We start from the raw sequence: 21,563 nt of genomic DNA, 5'->3' as shown, positions 1-21,563 counted from the left end.
CCTCTGGAGTGCTGGAAATGGGACCAGCCCAGGTGGAAATGGGCTCTAAGTGAAAAACAGACATGGATCTCAAAAACTTCATATGGAAAAAAATGTAAAATAACTTAATTTTAAAATCGATTACATGTGGAAATCATAATATTTTGGACATACTGGTTTAAATAAAACATACTGTTAAAATTAATTTTTCTTTTCTTTTTAGGGCCACATGTGCGGCACATGGAGGGTCCCAGGCTAGGGGTCGAATCAGAGCTGCAGCAGCCGGCCTGCACCACAGCCACAGCAACGCCAGATCTGAGCCTCGCCTGCGACCTAAGCCGCAACTTGTATCAACGCCAGATCCTCAACCCACTGAGCAAAGCCAGGGATTGAACCCATGTCCTCATGGATACTAGTCGAGTTCTTAACCCGTCTGAGGAACAGTGCAAATGCCTTCTTTTCCTTTTTTTTATATGGCTACTACAAAATTTTAAGTTATATATGTAATACTCCTTTTGAAGAGTATTTTTCTAGGGAGCAGCTGTCATCATGGTTCAGACTTTGTGAAGGCAGGTACATAAAGAGAAACTAAGAATTACTCGTGCAGGGTTGGCAACGCAGTCAAGCCCCCCCTCCCCTTGCCCAGTGCCACTCTCAGAAACTCTAAGCCATATTTAACTGAAGTCCTTTGTCAGTGACCCAAGAGTCTCATGTTTTCTGCTAACACGCATGAAACAGTAGCAGGCTAACCCCCTAGCTGGTGGGTAGGGTAAAGTCGGGGTACAGGCTGGCCATGTACAAGGATGGAAAGCACAGGAGAAAACCCAGCTGGAGACACAGGTCTGGTACCCAAGCCACAGGAGCAGAAGAGCTCCTTTGAGCAGGGCATCTCGGCTGGAGAGACGATGCCCCTGGAAGAGCTCAGGCGCCCGTGCTGAAGCAGTGGTCCAAGGCCCAGGATGCTGGGGAGACCCAGAGAAGGGGAGCCGGGGGTACGCGGAGACTCGGAAGAGGCTGGTGTCCCGGAAGCTACGTGGGAAGACTGAGTCATGCGTGGCATCGAATGCTGCTGAGAGGTCAAGCAAGGCAAGGTCTGAGCAACAACGACTGGGTTTAGTCACGAAGAACAGCTGTGGTTTCAGACCCAGGAGGTTTCAGGTGACAGAGGGGGAGGAATTCCGTTGTACTGGGTGCCGGTGGAGGGATCCACCAGGGGAAGCGGAAGAAGGGACGTCAACGAGGATTTTTTTTTTTTTTAATTTAAGACCAGAAAGATGTGAGTCCATTTTAATACTAATGGGAATGGGCCGCTGCCAACGAGAAGGCTGAAGAGGGCACTGTCCCCTGAGCAGGTGGGCTTCCCGAGGAGGCAGGAAGGGCTGGGCCAGGCGCTCTGTGCTATGTCCACCCAGCCATCCGATCTGAGGCCCTGCCACCTGCAATCTGCCACCTTTCAGGGGTGGCTCCACGCTCCACGTCCCCTCAAAGGACCCGTCACCCCCTTCCTTCCTTCCGAGCGCATCCAGCCAGACTGCCTCACTGCTTTGGCAGAGCACAGCATGCAAAGCCTAATGAAGTCTTCTAAGCATCAAGCAGCTTCTCTCTCTCTAGTCCTGAAACTCAGAGGCCTGTGATGAAGAACAAGGCAAAGACCCTTTGGCTGATGAGTCCACGGTGGCCTAAAGAACAGGACAAAAAATCAAGAGCTCACCTGCACGCTAATGACAGGGCTGCCAGCTCCCCCGCCGGCGCCTGTGGAAAGCTCATCTCTCTTCCTCTGGGCCCTGGGCTCTGGACGCTGTGCTCGGGATCCCCGTGGCTGAGCTGGACACAGAGAAAGGGGATGCTGTCCCCGTCTTTAGGCCTGGACAGCACCGCAGCACAATGGTTTTCCTTGCCCTTGTTTTTCCTCAGGACAGCAGCAGCCTTGGGGTCCTGGGGCAACCTGAGAGAGGACAAGCAGGAGCCACCCAAACTGCCAAGGCTGAACTTTCCCTGGTCTGGGCATGTGGGGAAATAGGATCTGACTGGATTTAGACAAATAAAGAAATGGGACACAGGAGTTCCCGTTGTGGCTCAGCGGCAATAAATCTGACTAGTATCCATGAGGACGCAGGTTCGATCCCTGGCCTCACTTGGTGGGTTAAGGATCTGGCGTTGCCATGAGCTGTGGTGTAGGCTGGCAGCTGCAGCTCCGATTCCACCCCTAGCCTGGGAACATCCATATGCCACATGCGCAGCCCTAAAAAGCTGAAAGAGAAAGAAAGAAAGATAGATGTGTCCCATTTAAATAAATAAATAAATAAATATTTAAAAAAAAAAAAAAGATAGGACACATCTTTTAACCTCCAGCCTGTTGTGCACTTCATCTCTGTAACCCTCCTTTGGGGCCTGGGAGTAGCTGATGAGACGTTCCCTCGGCGCAGTCCAGGCAAGGTCCTCTGCGAGAGGGGTGGGGAGGCAGAGAGGCCACTTCACCGTTCCTGGGCTCCTTCCCCCGACGCACCCCCCACCACCCTGCCTCCCCAGGCAGCCCTACTTCCAGATGCGAGCCCTGCGCTGGCGCTCACGTTCTAAACCCCGAGCTTTACCTGCTCTCCCGGACACTGCCTGCCCGCCCCTCCAGAACCCACTCCATTCTTCTCCGGCTCCATCTCCCCGAGGGCCTGACCTCTGCTACTTCCCTGGCTCCCCTGCCCCCTGGCTTCCTGTGGCAGTTGCTCAACACAAGGCAGATGGCTGCAGTTTTCTGTTGCTGAGTCACAAACCGCCCAAAAGGTAGGGGCTTAAACAACCATAGGTTCTTATTTTTCACAATTCGGTGGGTTGGCTGGATGGTTTCTGCCCTGGGCTCCCTCGAACTGTGTTTAGTCCTTAATTCGTCTACACATATGGTTGCTCAACATTCTCCAGTCACCCAGGTTCTAGAAGACAGTCAGACTGCCATTATCATCGCCCTGGATTCTGGGCCCCTTAACCCTCCATCCTGCCTGCGCTATTGATCCATAACCCCGAGCATCTCTAGTTTTCTCTTTCCTGTTCCTGCAAAGCTGGAAAAAATAATTAACCCCAAAAGCCATAGCCCACTACAAATTCACGCCATCCAGCATCAAGGTCCTGGATGTTGCCTGGAAATCCTTTCTTTCACCTCCTGTTGATTCCCTAGCAAATTCCTCCCCAAACAGCTATTCTGAATTCTCTCTTGCCTCAAGCTCCAAAGCACTGACCTCCTGAATCTCAGCAGAAAACCCTGTCACCTAGGTCCCTGACCAAATGAGAACTGCTGAGCTTGGCAGCATCACTGGCCCCCCCCCCCCCCCCCCCCGACCACCCGCTTCGTCAGCTCAAGCACATGTAAACCACCAACATGGACCTCTCCTAGTTCCCGGGGGACAGCGCCCCTCCTGGCTCGCAGACAACCGCCTTCTTGCTGGGCCCTCACGTGGTGGGGGGAGAGCAGGTTCCAGGTTCCCTCTCCTGCGAGGGCCCTAATCCCATCATAGGGGCTCCCCTCTCAGGCCCTCATCTAAACGTCATCACTTCCCAAAGGTCCCACCTCCAAACACCATCACACTGGGCTTAGGGCCTCAGCATAGGAACCTGAGAAGGACTCGAACACCAGTCCGTGACACCGCCTTTGCAGGCTCTCCCCTCTCATCGCGGAACAAGTGTGGACACATGTCCCTGATGCTCTCGACTCTGGGGAAATAAAAAGCGGCCTTCTCAATAAAGCTAACCAATTTTTGTGTTTCTTCTAGTCTTGCTTCTTCTTTTTAACACACCTGCCTCTCTCTCTCTCAGCATCTTCTTTATTCGTTTTTATCGGTTGTTCCTCTTTTGTAAAAAAAGGAGCCGAAAAGAAGTTTGGAAAGAAAGCTGTAAAACATTCACCTATCTTCTTCATCTTGAAAAAAATTTCTGGAGGGGCCCTACCACGTCCAACCATTTGATTTCTCAGCTTCCGTTCGCTATCACAATACTTCTTATCTTGCAACTGTCAATTCCATTTCCCACCCCTGCACTCCATGCCTGACCCCTCTGCAAAATCCTGCCACCACCGGCTCTCTAGCCACCAGTCAGTCCAGGTCTCTCTCGCTCCCTGGTTCCCTGTGACCCACCCTTCTTCCTATGACCCCCTCCAGTGCCCCTGCCCTGGACCCCTGGTCACAAGACAATCTTGACTGTTAAAAAAAAATATAACAGAAGGCTAAGAGAATAGGAAGGAGCTTAGATTTGGACAAAAAGACCACTGGGGATCTTAATAATAACACGTGCAGAGGAGAGAGGAAGAGAAGTCCCCCTTCGAAGGGCCAGTGGGAAGAAAACTGAGCCCACAGGTACAGAAACACAATTGAGGAGAAAGCTCAGTTCTTACTCTGTGCCGCCCACGGCTCCAGCACAGCGTGTCTATCATCAACTCGCTTAACCCTCACAATCCAGGAGGTAGGTACGACTACTATCTCCATCTTACAGATGAGGAAACTAAAACCCAAAGATGTTACACAACTTGCCTGGGGCCAATCAACTATACTTACAAAAGTATAGTTGATTGACGATGTAGTGTTAATTTCTGCTGCACAGCAAAGTGTATATGTGTGCGTATATACATGTATGTAAGTCTATATAGACAGATACACGTATATATTCTTTCTCACATTCTTCCCCGTTACGGTGTATCAGAGGATACTGAACACAGTTCCCCGTGCTCTACAGTAGGACCTTATTGCTTATCCATCCTATATATGATCACGTGCATCTGTACAGCCAGTATAGTAAAGCAACCATTTCTTCAGGACAAGGAGCTGTGGAGAAGTCTGATGAAAGGGCTAAGCAGACCATGGGGATGAGAACAGAAACGAAGTCTCTCCTAATGTGAGAAAAGTTCATGAATTAGCTTTCTGGCTTAGGAATGGACATCTCCTCCAGGATTCCTAAAAAATGGACTTAGCATCTCACTCCTTTTTTTTTTTTTTTCTTTTGCTGTACCTGCAGCATTTGGAGGTTCCCAGGCTAGGGGTCGAATCAGAGATGCAGCTACCGGCCTTCACCCCAGCCAGAGCCATGCAGGATCCGAGCCGCGTCTGTGACCTACACCACAGCTCACGGCAATGCCAGATCCTTAACCCACTGAGCGAGGCCAGGGATCGAACCCACAACCTCATGGTTCCTAGTCGGATTTGTTTCTGCTGCGCCATGATGGGAACTCCTCACTCATCTCCCTTATGCCAGGATCATGATCTGTATGGAAGTGAGAAAAAACATCTCCTCAAAACAGCTTATGTTACAAAGGAGGAAAACGGTGCCACAGAAACGTCAGGTAATTTCCCCAAGATGCTAGTCAGCAGTGGAAATGGGGTTCAGACACACACAGGCTGGAACCCACACTCTTAACCACTGCACACAGCTGTCTCTCAGACATCTCAACAGAGCATTTAGTTAGACTTAAAGGAGAACTTCTCGATTATAAAAAGGTGCTTCTAAAGAAAGCTGTGGATGTGCTACCCCATGGGAGCCTTACAGATCGACCCAGGGATCACAGACTGATGACCCAAGGAACAAATGAGGCTCTCGGACACTGTTTTGTTCAGCACAACACTGGTTTGCTTTATTTGTTTAGAGAGGACATACCTGAATATCATGAGAAATATCTTATATTTCTGATTCACACAATTATATTCTAAGCCTGGTCCATGTAGAGAGCTGTGTTTATCACTCCTGGAAAATATCAATTTTTTACTGTTTAGGGGTCTACCTGCAAAATGCAGAGGAAGGAGCCAAATGACTTTTTTTTTTTTTCTTTTGAGAGCTGCACCTGCAGCATATGGAAGTTCCCAGGCTAGGGGTCCAATCGGAACTGCAGCTGCCGGCCTACCCCACAGCCACAGCAACACCAGATCCGAGCCACATCTGTGACCTACACCACTGCTCACGGCAATGCCAGATCCTTAACCCACTGAGTGGGGGCAGGGATTGAACCTGCGTCTTCGTGGATACTAATCAGATTCCTTTCCACTGAGCTACGACGGCAACTCCCCCAAATGACTTCTTAAAGTTCTCCCCAAGTGCTCTGATTCTAGGATTGTTTTTAAAAACACATATACACAAAACCTGTGGCTTATGTAAAAGAATGTTTTTGTTCTCAGAAGATATATGTTGGAATATTTCAGGGAAAAGGTCCCAGTGTCTACAACTTACTCTCAAATAGTCCCAGCGAAATGAAAATAATGATAAAATGCACAAATACATACATATGGAGAGAGGGTACGCAAGCAAAAGCAAAAACGTGGCAAAACGTTAAGAACTGGTGAATCTAGGCGAAGGTACACAAGAGTTCAAGTGCACCATTTAGAATTTATCTGTAAGTTTGAATTTTTTTGAATAAAAAGCTTTTACTAAACAAAATAAGTAGGAGTTCCCGTCGTGGCTCAGCGGAAACGAATCTGACTAGGAATCATGAGGACGCAGGTTCGATGCCCAGCCTCGCTCAGCGGGTTAAGGATCCAGCATTGCCATGAGCTGTGGTGTAGGTCGCAGACGCGGCTTGGATCCCACCTTGCTGTGGCTGTGGTGTAGGCTGGAGGCTACAGCTCCAATTTGACCCCTAGCCTGGGAACCTCCACATGGTGCAGGTGCAGCCCTAAAAAAAAAAGTAACTTTCATCCTCAGTAATCAAAACCAAAGTAGTAAGAAATAATAATAGAAATTCTGCCTTGTATAAATTATTCATAAAACAATTTGCTCTTGGGGTTCCCACTGAGGCACAGTGGGTTAATGATCCGGTTTGTCTCTGCAGAGGCTCCAATTCTATCTTCCACCTAATGCAATGGGTTAAAGGATCCAGCTTTGCCCCAGTTGTGTCTCGGATTCAGTCCCTGACTGGGGAACTTCCATATGCATGGGTGTGGCCATTAAAAACAACAACAGGAGTTCCCGTCGTGGCTCAGTGGTTAACGAATCCGACTAGGAACCATGAGGTTGCAGGTTCGGTCCCTGCCCTTGCTCAGTGGGTTAACGATCCGGCGTTGCCGTGAGCTGTGGGGTAGGTTGCAGACGCGGCTCGGATCCTGCGTTGCTGTGGCTCTGGCGTAGGCCGGTGGCTACAGCTCCGATTCAACCCCTAGCCTGGGAACCTCCATATGCCGCAGGAGCGGCCCAAGAAATAGCAACAATAACAACAACAACAACAACAACAACAAAATAAATAAATAAATAAATAAAAATAAAATAAAATAAAATAAAATAAAAACAACAACAAAACAATACCAATCTGCTCTTTTGTGTTACCCTATTTTTAGCATTTGGGTTTGAAAAGTTGATTATTAAAGACGTCTTACCCTCGGTTTCACAATAAAATATATTAGTAACAACACTTATACTCAGTACTTTAGAATTGAAAATTGAAAATTTGGCAACACTAGATAAAGCTACAAGATTTTGTTTCATGAAATACAAGCGGAGGTGACACTGGAGATGAGCCCTCTGCTCTTGCTGGTAAAAGAAAAACATGAGTGGAGGGAGCGCTTTCCATCCCCAGACCAAACAACGCAAAGGCAGCGCGGGGAACCGCTCCTGCAGCTGCAGGATAAGGGCTGGTTCTTGTGATTCTAACAAGCACTGGGCTCAAGATCTCTAAAGATAAGCAGCCAGTCCATCGGCCTCTGGCCGAGCAGGCAGCTCAACAGGGAGGGTCCTTCTATGGCAATCAGGTGATTGCATTGCCCAGTGAAGGCCACAAAGAAGAAAACAATGCAAAGGCAAAGGAGGTGGAGAAGCGAGGTGATGCTTAAATACTCAGAGCCCCTTCCCCTCGCGTGTGCTCTTGCTTCAAATGATACCAGATGAGGTGAACATATTTCAAGAGGCCTCCCAGGTTCCTAGAGTCCCTGGGGAGGAGAGTAAAGGGAAATTACGGCAGAAGCAGGGGACTCGGGGCTTCTCTCATCCTCCCATGCCCTGAAATACAAGGCAAGAGGCACCAAAGGCCAAATGATCACATGAGCTCTTCTCACATTACATATAATTCTAGCGCCAAGACTATGAGACGCAGCACAAGGGGTCGGGGGACTCTGAAGAACTCCAGATGGAGCTGGATGCAGCTGAGATCCTGGCCATTCTGGAGGCAATCATATTGCTGACACTCAGCCTCACCCCCGGTAAGGCTCTTCTTGAAAGTGAGCGAAGAGGAGTTCCTGTTGTGACTCAGCCATAACGAACCTGACTAGTATCCATGAGGACCCAGGTTCAATCCCTGGCTTCGCTCAGTGGGTTAAGGATCCGGCGTTGCCGTGAGCTGTGGTGTAGGTCGCAGACGCGGCTCGGATCCCATGCTGCTGTGGCTGAGGTGTAGGCCGGTGGCTATAGCTCCGATTCAACCCCTAGCCTGGGAACCTCCATATGCTTCAGGTGCCGCCCTAAAAAGAAAAAAAAATAATAATAAAGGTGAGCTAAGAAAAACACCAGAAATGCAATAAAGAAATGGCCAAAAGAAGACCAGGCCATCAATTTTTTAGAAAAAGATGGGGGTCTGGAAAGGAAGAGATCTGAAAAGTATAAGAAAACACTGAAAGAGGTGAAAATATAGTTTTAGGAAATAAGGAATAGAAATCTCAAAGCTTAAGATGAAAACTTTTAAAAGATTTTTGGAAATAAGGTATTAAATGGGAACTGGAAAATGAAATAAAAAATTGAAATAAGAAAGCAACTGATAAAATTATATATAATATGAAGGCTGATTAACCTATTTAACTTACTACTAAGTGAGATTTTGAATCAAGTGAAATTGATGGAAATTTATTTATTTGTTTTTCTTTTTACAGCCACACCTGCAGCATATAGATATTCCCAGGCCAGGAGTTGAATCAAAGTTGCAGCTGCCAGCCTACACCACAGCCATAGCAACACCAGATCCAGAACTGAGCCCCATCTGTGACCTACAACGGCACCTTGAGGCAATGATAGGTCTGTAACCCACCGAACAAGGCCATGGATTGAACCCACATTCTCACAGAGACAACGTCGGGTCCTTGACCCACTGAACCACAACAGGAGCTCTGAAAATTATTTTAACATAACCTTTTAAAACTAATTAATATTATTAATAATAATTTTAAACTAATTTAATATTATTAACTTATTAAAATACTTAAAATTATTAGTCACTTTTTTCTTTTTTTTTTTTTTCATCTTTTTGCTTTTTCTAGGGCCGCTTCCCCCGGCTTATGGAGGTTCCCAGGCGAGGGGTCAAATCGGAGCTGTAGCCACCGGCCTATGCCAGAGCCACAGCAACATGGGATCCGAGCCTTGTCTGCGACCTACACCACAGCTCACAGCAACGCTGGATCCTTAACCCACTGAGTGAGGTCAGGGATCGAACCCACAACCTCATGGTTCCTAGTCGGATTCATTAACCACTGCACCACGACGGGAACTCCTAATTAGTCACCTTTTAAAAGAACTATTTAAAAATACTGAAATTGACAGTAAAATAAAATAGTTTTTAAGTTTTAATAATTTCTTCTAAAGTCTTTCTCTCAGGGTTTTGGAAGAGGGAGAAAGTATAAACAAACTCATTGGTGGGAGTTCCTGTTGTGGGCAGCAGAAACGAACCTGACTAGTCCATGAGGTTGTGGGTTCGATCCCTGGCCTTGCTCAGTGGGTTAAGGATCCAGCGTTGCCGTGAGCTGGGGTGTAGGTCGAAGACGCGGCTTAGATCTGGCTTTGCTGTGGCTGTGGTGTAGGCTGGCAGCTGCAGCTCTGATTCCATTCCTGGCCTGGGAACTTCCATATGCTGTGGGTGCGGCCCTAAAAAGACATAAAACAAAAAACACCCTCATTTGTGTACATAGTGTGAAGGTATTCAACTGGTTCCTCAGGAGGAAAAGCTGTGGTTGGGAGCATTTGCATCTCCATCCTGCAAACAGGCCCACCACAGCCAACTTCAAGCTCCCAACCTGACGTCACATGAGACAGAACTGGGAAGAGATGCAGGACAGCACACCACCGCATGGCACCCCACCGGGCGGGAGACAGAGACCATCTCTGGAGTATAAGAAAGAGTAAATCATGGTAGAGTAACCAGGGCCTGCTAAGTCTTGAGCATTTGTTACCTTTGTTATTTTTTCACTGTTACTGAAAATATTTATTTTGCATTTTATACAGAACAACCTGAAAAAGTACAGAATGCTTCATGAGGTGTGTGGCACACTAATTTCTCTGCACCATTAATTCCAGTTTTAGTCTAAGTGCTGCCCAAGACAGCACATTTATTTTTCATATAATCTACTGGTAAGTTTATATGCCGTATTTTTTTTTTTAATACAAATGAGGTTTGAACAGTGGCTTGCAGAATTCCTGAAAACTTAACCACTGGCTCTTGTGAGCTGGTTACAAGTCTGCGCACTCCGGCTCGTGCACTCTGATCCCCTGAGTCCCAGCTACTTCATTCAGACAGGTCAAGTGACTGCCACCTCTAGACAGGGGCATCTCCTGAATAACCAGCGCACTTAGGACCAACTCACTTAGTGTTATACACAAAACAGAAATGGAACACAACCTCTTTTTTTTTTTTGTCTTTTTGCCATTTCTTGGGCGGATCCCCAAGAGGTTCCCAGGCTAGGAGTCGAATCGGAGCTGTAGCCACCAGCCTACGCCACAGCCACAGCAACACGGGATCCGAGCCTCGTCTGCGACCTACACCATAGCTCACAGCAACGCCGGATCCTTAACCCACTGAGCAAGGCCAGGGATCAAACCCGCAACCTCATGGTTCCTAGTCAGATTCATTAACCACTGCGCCACGACAGGGACTCCTACAACTTTAAAAAAAAAAAAATCAAAAAATATTTTTCCTCTGGAAAAGATTTTTCTTCCTCTTAATTTTATGGGATTTAAAAAAAAATTACCAACACCTTAATTTTGTTAGGGCTATCACAGAAAATGAAAATCAACTTTCATTTAAAGTCCTTAAAATATGGGAGTTCCCATCATGGCTCAGTGGTTAACGAATCCAGACTAGGAACCATGAGGTTGCGGGTTTGATCCCTGGCCTTGCTCAGTGGGTTAAGGATCCAGTGTTGCCATGAGCTGTGGTGTAGGTCACAGATGCAACTTGGATCCCGCATTGCTGAGGCTGTGGTGTAGGCCAGCAGCTATAGCTCCCATTTGATCCCTAGCCTGGGAAACTCCATATGCCAAGGGTGCGGCCCTAGAAAAGACAAAAAGACAAAATAAATAAATAAACAAATAAATAAGGTCCTTTATGCAGAGACAATTCTTTTGTCAGAGTAGAGTTCTCTTAGATTGATAGAACAACAGCATTTTTGGTTAAATACTAAGAATTTGTTCCCATACCTGCACTATATACACAGTAGTATACATGGAGGTGAAGTCATTTCATAAGAAATGAATCACAGTAAGGTGACCCAATGGTGGTACTATCATTTAATTTATATACAGCAATTAGACCACTGAAAAGGTTTGGCCAGGGGCCCCACATTCAGTGAGTGCAGTATCTTGTTCCTGACACAAGATGGAGCTAGCGGCACTGAGCTAGATCGTGAGTCTACAGTTTATGGGCAGTCTAAGGTCAATTCACGTTGCCAAGGGGGCAGGACAGGGGCGGGGAGTGGGATGGACCGGAGTTTGGGGTTAGTAGAAGCAAATAATTACATTTAGAATGGATAAACAACAAAGTCCAACTGTATAGCACAGGGAACTACATCCAATCTCCTGGGATAGACCATGATGGAAAATAATATTTTTAAAGAATGTAATATATATATTACATAGGACTGAGTCACTTTGCTGTACAGCAGAAATTGGTACAACACTATAAATGAATACACTTTAATTTTTAAAAAAAAAATCACAAAGTGAAGACCTGATTCCAGACAATTGCAATTCCAAGAAAAGAATAAACAAAATTATATCTCCTCTATGAAATAGCTGATACTTGGCTAAGTATGAGAAAATATTTAAGGTAATACAAAATTTTCTGAGATGAACAAAGCATGATTTGAAGATGATTTTCATTTATTTAATAAATATTTCTTGAGCGCTACCATGTTCCAGGTACAACAGAAAACAAAATGAAGACCTTGCTTTTATAGAAGGCATTTTTCACAGATTAAATGTATTTGGGCAAAGTCATGAAATGAAGCTGAAACAATGGCAAATCTCCTTATTTAACAGAACTGCTCTGCTCCAAAACAAAGGCTTCTTTTTCCCAAGTCACCTACAATCGAGGATCATTTTTCTACTGCTAAAATGTTTTTTGAAAACCTTCTGGTTCTACCTTATTAGAGTATTATTTCTTACATATTCCTATGTGCTAAAGTTTGCAGCTTCTAAATGAGGAAGTCTGTATCTCCTGTGTATTCACAGAAAAAAGGTTCCATAAAATATTGGGCATTGCTGGAGTTCCCGTCAGGGCACAGAGGAACCATGAGGTTGTGGGTTCCATCCCTGGCCTCGCTCAGTGGGTTAAGGACCCGGCATTGCCGTGAGCTGCAGTGTAGGTTGCAGACACGCTTTAGATCCTTCGTTGCTATGGCTGTGGTGTAGGCCGGCAGCTATAGTTCCAATTAGACCCCTAGCCTGGGAACCTCCATATGCCTCAGGTGTGGCCCTAATAAGAAAAAAAAAAGGGGGCATTACAGACAGTGATATCATAAATAAATAACTTAATGGCATCTTTGCTTTTACACCTGCTATGGCTCAGGCACTTCCCGAAGCGCCGTGGGTACCATCATGAACTGGATGGACCAGGTCCCTGCTCTAACCACGGAACTCACCATCAAGTAGAAGGTACACACACACACATACACACCCACACACAAATAAGCAGGAGATGATTTTAGGCGGTGAGAGAAGACATCGCGAGCACCACCGCCATCACAGCCGCACTGGGTTACTGGAACTGCCACGACAGAGTACCCCAGACCGGGCGGCTGAAACAACAGAAGTTTATTTCCCCACAGTTCTGGAGGCTAGAAGTCCAAGGCTGAGGTGCTGGAAGTGTGGCTTGCAGACAGCCGACCCCTGCTGTGCCCTCGCCTGGTCCTTCCCCGTGCACGCATCCCTCATGCCTCTCTGGGTCCAAATTTCTTCTTTTTCTACGGTCACCCATCAGGATAGATCAGGGCCTGCCCTAAGGCAGGCATTTTAACTTCTCGTCCAACTTCTCGTCCTCTCTTTAAAGACCTGATCTCCAAATAAAGATCCCATCCCGAGGTGCTGGGCACTGGAGACAGGACTCTGGGGGAACACAATTCAGCCCCGGAACGAGAGTCATCGTGATGGTGACGCTCCTACTACCAGCTCCCTCTCGGATCGCCGTTCTTTCGTGTCTGGACCACGGCCAGGGCCCTCACGTAGTCCGTCTGTTTTTGTGCCTGACAATCACCTCAACCCATTCTCCTCACGGCAGCCAGCCCGAAGAGTCTTTTAAAAATGAAAATCCCAGCGTGCAATGCCTCTGCTTAAACGCCTCCCGAGGCTCCCCGCTGCACTTGAGACTCTAAACTCCTTTTCATGCCCATCCGCTCCACATAATTTGGCCCCTGCTGGCCCCTCGGACTTGATCTTATACCACCTTCCCTGCAGCTACACCGTCCTTGCGGCTTTTCTCTACCACACGAAGCCCTTCCCTTCTCAGCCCACCACGGGGCTGGCTTCTAATCGGAAAGATCTTGATTTAAAATTACCTCCAGAGAAACTTGCCCTGATCAAAATGTTTCAAGCGTTCCATCCCACATCTAACTCCTCCTCCTTCTCTAAGACATCATCCTCCTTTATTTTCTTTGGAGCCCATGTGATTACTTCATCCCGTCTGATTTACTTTATCGTGTTTATGACTGTGTAAAGCTCTATCTAGTTAACCGTTTGCTTGTATATCGTCTTCCTCTTCCTTCTAAAATACAAGCTCCATAAGGACAGGGGCCTTTCACTGCTGTATTCAGCAACAAGGAACTCACACCTAAGAGGGACTCAGTAAATGTTGAATAATGAATGAATACTTTTCTACACATTGACTCATTTAATTCACACATCAATCCATACTATAATCTCCAGTTTTACTGACAGAACTCTATAAACTATAATGGGAAAAATAAAAATCATTAAAAAAAAAAAAAACCCTCTACCTTAAAAATAAGGTAACTGGGAAGTTTCGGTCATGGAGCAGCGAAAACAAATCTGACTAGGAACCATGAGGTTTCGGGTTCGATCCCTGGCCTCGCTCAGTGGGTTAAGGATCCAGCGTTGCCGTGAGCTGTGGTGTAGGTCGAAGACGTGGCTCAGATCTGGGGCTGCTGTGGCTGTGGTGTAGGCCGGCGGCTGTAGCTCTGATGAGACCCCTAGCCTGGGAACCTCCACATGCCATGGGTGTGGCCCTAAAAAGACAAGAAGACAAAAAAAAAGAAAGAAAAAAAAGAAAACTGGGAGTTCCCGTTGTGGCTCAGAGGTAATGAACCGGACTAGTATCCAGGAGGATGAGAGCTCGATCCCTGGCCTCGATATGTGGGTTAAGGATCTGGTGTGGCCATGAGCTGTGGTGTAGGTCGCAGGCTTGGCTTAGATCTGGTGTTGCTGTGGCTGTGGTGTAGGCCAGCAGACGTAGCTCCGATTCAACCCTTAGCCTGGCAACTTCCATATGCTGCGAGTGCAGCCCTAAAAAGAAAAAAAAAATACAATAAGATAAATAAAAATTAAAAATAAGAAAACTGGAACCAGAGAAGTCGTTTGATCCACCCTCAAGGAACATAACTAGTTTGGAGCCAAACTGAAAGCTGGTCCCCATCCTCTGACACCTGAGATTCTGTCTCTCACACGCCTTGAAATATCTTTTTAGAACAAATCATGGTGATTAGTGTAATTTGGGATGAAAAGTAGTGACAAAGAAAAAGACTCAGATGCAGATCAGAACCACTATGCCTTGTGGATATTTCTCATGGATGTTTTGGTTATTACAAGGGTTTGATGAATGTTTATAAATTAATTGACTAAAACATTTTTCCTTGTTGTAAAGGTCTAAATAATTCCAAATTCAACACTGCCAAGTGGCCACTCACTGCCCAAAGAAAACAAACAAATAAAAAGCTCCTGGAGTTTCCTGTTTAAGCGATAACACTGAAACATTTGAAACTACAGTCATCACGATTACGGCGAAGCTCAACTCATGGATGCTAAAATTAGTGGGCAAGGTTTGAGGAGAAATAGGATGTTTGCAGAGTCCTGAAGCATCTCCCCAAGATATTTGCTAATTACAAAGGGGAAAAAAAGAACTTTAAAGTGGAGAAACCTGAGAACAAGGTTAACATTAGCCAAGAGACACATCAATATCAAGTACCTCTTGCCATGGTGCACTGAGAAGGACACAAAAATCACAGGATTCTTGCCAAAAATGCATTACCTCAATCTATGCATGCAAAAACATCTAACAAACCCAAACCGAGAGACAGTCTACAAAATCACCGAGCCAGGACTTTTCACAAATACCAAGGTCATGAAAGCCTGAAAGACTGAGGACGGATCACAGAACGGAGGACCTAAAGAGATACAGAAACTAAAGGCAACATAGGATTCCGCATCAGACCCTGGAAGAGAGGAGGGAGATGAGTGGAAACGCTGGTGCAAAACACTAGGATCTACAGTTTTTCATGGTCTGGAACAAATGCTAAGCTCTTTTATCTTTTTTTTTTTTTTTTAATTTTTTTTAGGGCCACACCTGAGGGATATGTAAATTCCCAGGCTAGGGGTCCAATCAGAGCTGCAGCCGCCGGCCTATACCACAGCCACAGCAACACCAGATCGGAGTTGTGTCTGCGACCTACATTGCAGCTCAAGGCAACGCTGGATCCTTAACCCACTGAGCGAGGCCAGGGATCGAACCCACGTCCTCATGGATACTAGGTGTGACCGTCAGGAGAAGTGGATACACAGAACACTCTACTATTTCCACATTCCTGTAACTCTTAACATTAATTTCAAAATAAAATGTTTTTTAAAACACTGAAAAAGATTAAATTTTAAAACAATGGCATACTAAGTACCTTCTTTTTTCTATGGGCAAAGAATGGAGATTTCTGGCTAATCAGATATTTTTAAAGAGTTAGTACTTTTACATATTAGGGATATTAGCCATTTGCAATATAATATTTTCACAAACTGTCATTTGTGTCTTGATTTTTTTTTAATGTTTTTTTTTAAGCTTGAAAAAATTTTATGTGGCTGAAGATGTCAATCTTTTTACTTCTGGATTTTATTTTGAGTCCTTTTCTCGGCTCCAAATTCATAAAGGAATTCACCCATATATTTTTTAATACTTGCAAGATTTTTTTGCTGCATATAGACTTTATTTTGGTATACAACCGGTTGTACAGATTTAATTTTATATTTTTTCAAACGGATATCCAGGTGTTAGGTCTATCTTCTCCCCACTTAGTGGAAATGTCTCCTGTATCATGTGTTCACTTTCCCCTGGCCCTCGGGACTATTTCTGGATTTTCTGTTCTACTTCCCTGGTCTGTTACGCCACACTTGTTTAATTGTAAAGGATTTGGAGTATGTTTTAATACAAATAAAACTAAACTTACCTCCTTGTTCTCCTTCATCAGTGTTTTCTTAGCCATTCTGCTTGTTTCTTCATGGGAACATTAAATACACTTGTCTAGCTCCAGAAAAGATTTGTTGGTATTTTAACTGTGTTTGTGTTAGGTTTGTAAGTTAATTTAGGATTAGTTGACATCTTTATGATTTCAAGTCTTCCTATCCAAAAACACAGTATGTCTTTCCATTTGTTCACGTCTATATTTTTCAGATTTTCCTAATGTAACATTGTACTTTTTGTTATGTCTATAAATTTTAGCTTTTTATTGCTACTGTAAATGGGTCTTATCATGCATTATATTACCTAACTGATCATGATTTGTATGGTTGAAGGCTTTTGAATTCTGTGTATTAACTTTATTTCCTACAACTTTATTCAACTTTCTTCTTCTGTGCAGTAATATTTCAATTGATTTTTTTGGAGGGGGGGTTCCAGCTATGTCATGATTTCATACCTACAAATAGAGGCCGTTCTCTATCTTCTGCCTTTCCTCCCTTTTCCCATTTCGTGTCCAACACTTGTACCTCGGTTATCACCTGTCTAACTGCGCTGGCTGAGGCTTCTGGTTAACACGGAATAATAATGGTGAATGCGGATATTCCTGTTTCTGATTTTAACTGAAATGCTGATTATCCTTCCTCACGAAATAAGAAACTGGCTTTGGAGTTCCCGTCGTGGCGCAGTGGTTGACGAATCCGACTAGGAACCATGAGGTTGCGGGTTCGATCCCTGGCCTTGCTCAGTGGGTTAACGATCCGGCGTTGCCGTGAGCTGTGGTGTAGGTTGCAGACGCGGCTCGGATCCTGCGTTGCTGTGCCTCTGGCATAGGCCTGTGGCTACAGCTCCGATTCAACCCCTAGCCTGGGAACCTCCATATGCCGCGGGAGCGGCCCAAGAAATAGCAACAACAACAACAACAAAAGACACAAAAAAAGGCAAAAGACAAAAAAAAAAAAAAAGAAACTGGCTTTGAGGCTGAGATAGAGATATTTCAAGTTAAGGAAATAGTTCCTCAAGATCTACTTTGTTGAGGGTGATGGCTAATTTTATGAGTCAACTTGACTGACTTTAAGGGCTGCCCAGCGGTGGTGGGGGGGACCCTGTGAGGGAGTCCCTGGAATCGAGCATTTGAATGGGTGGACTTAGTAAAGAAGATCGCCCCCACCCAGCTGGGTGGGCATCATCCAATCTGCTGGGTTCTGAGGACAACAGAAAAGTGGAAGAAGGGCAGGTCTGTTCTCTTTGCCTGAGCTGAGACATGCATCTTCCTCCGGTCCTTGGACACCCATGCCCCTGCTCAAGCCTTGAGGCTCCGAACAGGACCTACACCACAGCCCCCCGAGTCTTGGGCTTTGGCCTAGGACTTACACCCCAGGCTGCCCTCGTTCTCGGGCCTTCAGGCTGAGCATGAATTACACCACCGGCTTTTTGAATCTCTAGCTTGCAGATGGCAGATCATGGGACTTCTTGGCCTACATAATTATATGAGCCAGTTCCTATAATCTCCTCTCTATATAAATATGTGTGTGTGTGTGTGTATATATATATAAAATGATGAATGTGTGCTGAAATCTGCCACATGCCTCTTGAGTATCTACAAATATGATCCTATGCTATTTCTTCTCAGAGCTTCTAATATGATGCAATATATCATAGAACTGTTCATTCCTTCCTAAAATCAATCCCACTTTGCTTTAAATGTGCTGTTGCAATATGTTGCTAGTATTTTATTTGTTATTTTTGTATCGATGTTCATCAGTAAGATTGGGCTTTTTAATGCAATTAAGTTTGGGGTATCAATATTATATGCACTTCAAAAAAAAAGAATTTGGAAATTTGCCTTCTTTCCTTATTTTACAGCAGAGATTAAGTACCACTGCGACTAAAATTTTCTTAGATTCGACAGAATTCTTTAGAAGCCTCTTCATGAGAGAGTCCTTTGAAAACATGCCTACTGAGTCTACGGAAACTCGTATGTTTAGATCTTCTGTCTTTACTGGGATCAGTTTTTTTGTTAGTTTTGCTTTGCTTTTTACTTTTGGCAATTGACTTTTTTTGTTTGTTTGTTTTGTTCTTTGTTTGTTTGGTTGGTTGGTTTTTTTGGTCTTTTTGCCTTTCCTATGGCCATAGCCGGGCATATGGAGGTTCCCAGGCTAGGGGTCCAATAGGAGCTGTAGCCACTGGCCTACGCCAGAGCCACAGCCACAGCAATGCGGGATCCGAGCCGCGTCTGCCACCTACACCACAGCTCATGGCAACGCCGGATCCTTAACCCACTGAGCAAGGCCAGGGATCGAACCTGAAACCTCATGGTTCCTAGTCAGATTCATTAACCACTGAGCCACGATGGGCACTCCAGCAATTGACTTTTTGTACGTGAATAATTCAGTCATTTTTTAGTATATTCACAATGGTGAGCAGCCATTAATGACCACTTGTGATCCTAAAACATTTTCATCCCCCTGGAAGTACCTGCATCCCAGTTAGCGGTCCTCACATTCCCCCCACCCCCCCCCCCCGCCACCTCCTCACAGCATTAATCTACTCTCTGTCTCTATAGACCTGCCTATAACCTGTGGACATTTCATATAAATGTCATACAGATTACAGTTTCCCCTGCTGGGCTTCTTTCACTTAGAAGAATGCTTTCAAGTTTCACCTATATTGTAGGATGAGTCTCTGCTCAAGTGTTGGCCCAAGGTCCTGGATTGGCGTGGTTTTAGCTTCCCAGCTGATTCTAATGTGCACCCAGCACTAGGAACCCCTGCTCCAGTCCACATGCCAACCTACCCACCATCCTGTAGCCAGCTTCCTTTCTAAAAAACCCAAGTCTAGGAGTTCCCTTGGGGTGCAGCGCATTAAGGATCCAGTGTTGTTACTGCTGCAAGCTCAGGCCTCTGCCATGGCTCAGGTTTGATCCCTGGCCCAGAAACCTCCACATGGCGTGGGCCTGGCCAAAAAATTTAAAAAAATAAAATAAAAAACCTGAGTCTAGTCTTAGCACTGCTCTACATGTATGGATTCGTACTGGCTACATAACCAAATCCAGGTTCCTCAAGGCAGCAATCACTCACTGTCTGGCCCCTAACCCACCTTTACACATTCATTTCCTAATAACTCCTTTCAACCAGTCATATACGTTCTGCTAACTTATTGATTCTGTATATAGACAAAGACAACGCTGTACACATTGCAGAACCCAAATATTAAATGTATTTGTCTTCAGTAAGTTTATTAATTAGGAAAGGCAAGAAATATAAGTTTTCAGTTAAAAACATAATATTTGGGAGTTCCTGGTGTGGCTCAGCGGAAACAAACCCGACTAGTACCCATGAGGATGCAGGTTCAATCCCTGGCCCAAATCAGTGGGTTAAGGATCCAGTGTTGCCATAAGCTGTGGTGTAGATCGCAGATGTGACTTGGATCTGACGTTGCTGTGGCTTTGGTGTAGGCCAGCAGCTGCAGCTCTGATTCAACCCCTAGTCTGGGAGCCTGCATATGCTGCAGCCACGGCCGTAAAGACAAAAAATAAAATAAAATAAAATAAAATAAATATTCTTAGAGTTAGGTTAGCAAAAGAAAGCCTAAAACGAGCTCTCAGGGGAAGGTTGGAAACTATAGCAAAATGCATCAATAGTTTCAGGAAAAAATAGATACTTGAGACTCACTTCTCAGTAACTCTAAAAATGAAACAGAAGCAGGTGATGGGTTAGGAGCCTGTGTGGCTCAATGCCTTTAAATTAACCAAAAGCTGACCTGCATTATAGCGCTGGTTTCACTACCACCTTATAGAGTGGCACCGCCTCTACACACTTGTTTTTGAACTTTTCAAAGATGAAAATAATGAATTCCCATGCTCCTTGGGACCTGCTGCTGTAACCAAATCCTTTCCTTTTCAGAGTCACTTGAAAAGAACCCACACCAGTCCTATCTTTCTTCCCCCACCCCACAGTGAGAGAACAGTCTAGACACTGTACCTCATTATTTCTGTAGATGAAATGGATGAGCGGAGCGGCATTCACGCATCTAGAATATACAGAACACTGAACTGAATGCTACCACTGACTATAGTGAAGACAAAATTACTTGCCCTGTGTGCAAGGGGAACCACTTTTACCCCTACTGTCCTCCAACTAAATTTGGGGCGATTTCAAACAATCTGTCCTACATCCACAGCTTGTGATTTGTGGAGGAAGTTTTTTTGTTTTGTTTTGCTTTCTTCTTTTTTAGGGCCACACCTGTGGCATATGGAGGCTCCCAGGCTAGGAGTAGAATTGGAGCTGTAGCTGCCGAGCCACAGGAACACTGGATGCTGGAACTGGAACAGCAACACCAGATCTGAGCCGCGTCTGTGACCCACACCACAGCTGACGTCAATGCCGGATCCTTAACCCACTGAGCGAGGCCAGGGATCGAACCCACAACCTCATGGTTCCTAATCAGATTCCTTAACCACTGAGCCATGACAGGAACTCCTAGAGGAAGTCTTAAAGGGAGATATTCTTCATGTCCTGCTTGACTGGAGTAGCGAAACAATGACGGCTGTTCTTCTACACCCTTTTAGTCCCCCTCTGAAGGGGCCCTCCTACCAACCAAGGGCAGCCTAGGACATAGCTTAGTAAGATATCTAGGAGCCTCAAACTCATCCTTGGGTTCCTGTAAAGAAAATTCAATAATGACAATAGTTGATAATGGCAACCGTTGCAACTCCAACACCCAGCATCACAATATTTTCACAGAAGTGGCTTCTACTAAATTCAAAATGAGTTTTCTGGATCCATAGATGGCTTTCCTCCAAAAAAACCCATTCGGGGATCCCGCTCCTTCCTTCCTGTGGCTCCCTCGTTTTCCGTCCCTGACTCCCAACATCCCTCTGCTTGCAGGTATCAAGCTAGAAGGGGAGAAGCCTGAAGGATCCCCCATGGAGGCGTTTGTGGACCAGCTAAGAAGTGGCCCGCACCACGTCCACCCACAGCCC

The 21,563-nt window shown here is 45.5% G+C and overlaps 1 protein-coding gene across 6 annotated transcripts in view; it reads right to left on the bottom strand.

Annotated features, from left to right (window-relative positions):
- The window catches only part of EFCAB2 (EF-hand calcium binding domain 2), a 96,959-nt gene that overhangs the window by 24,837 nt on the left and 50,559 nt on the right, over positions 1-21,563 (bottom strand). The window contains exons 1-2 of one of the 6 annotated variants that reach the window (XM_084979362.1): positions 2,571-2,647; positions 1,691-2,420 (exon numbers count right to left, since the gene is read on the bottom strand). The exons of 2 other annotated variants lie outside the window; for them this stretch is intronic. In XM_084979362.1, coding sequence (XP_084835488.1) covers positions 1,691-1,746 — 56 coding nt within the window. In that variant the 5' untranslated portion in view covers positions 1,747-2,420; positions 2,571-2,647. Of the gene's footprint in view, positions 1-1,690; positions 2,421-2,570; positions 2,648-21,563 lie in introns of those variants that run through there. 3 more of the 6 variants (XM_084979359.1, XM_084979358.1, XM_084979361.1) reach the window with 3 other exon arrangements.

Source organism: Sus scrofa, chromosome 10 (genome assembly GCF_054392235.1).
Source record: "Sus scrofa isolate SSC_HxYL_T2T_F1_AM1 chromosome 10, Sscrofa_HxYL_maternal_Yorkshire_Landrace_v2.0, whole genome shotgun sequence".
In the NCBI taxonomy this organism is placed as follows: domain Eukaryota; kingdom Metazoa; phylum Chordata; class Mammalia; order Artiodactyla; family Suidae; genus Sus; species Sus scrofa.
Note: the sequence above shows the minus strand (reverse complement) of the source record. Positions and strands in the feature narration are given on the sequence as shown.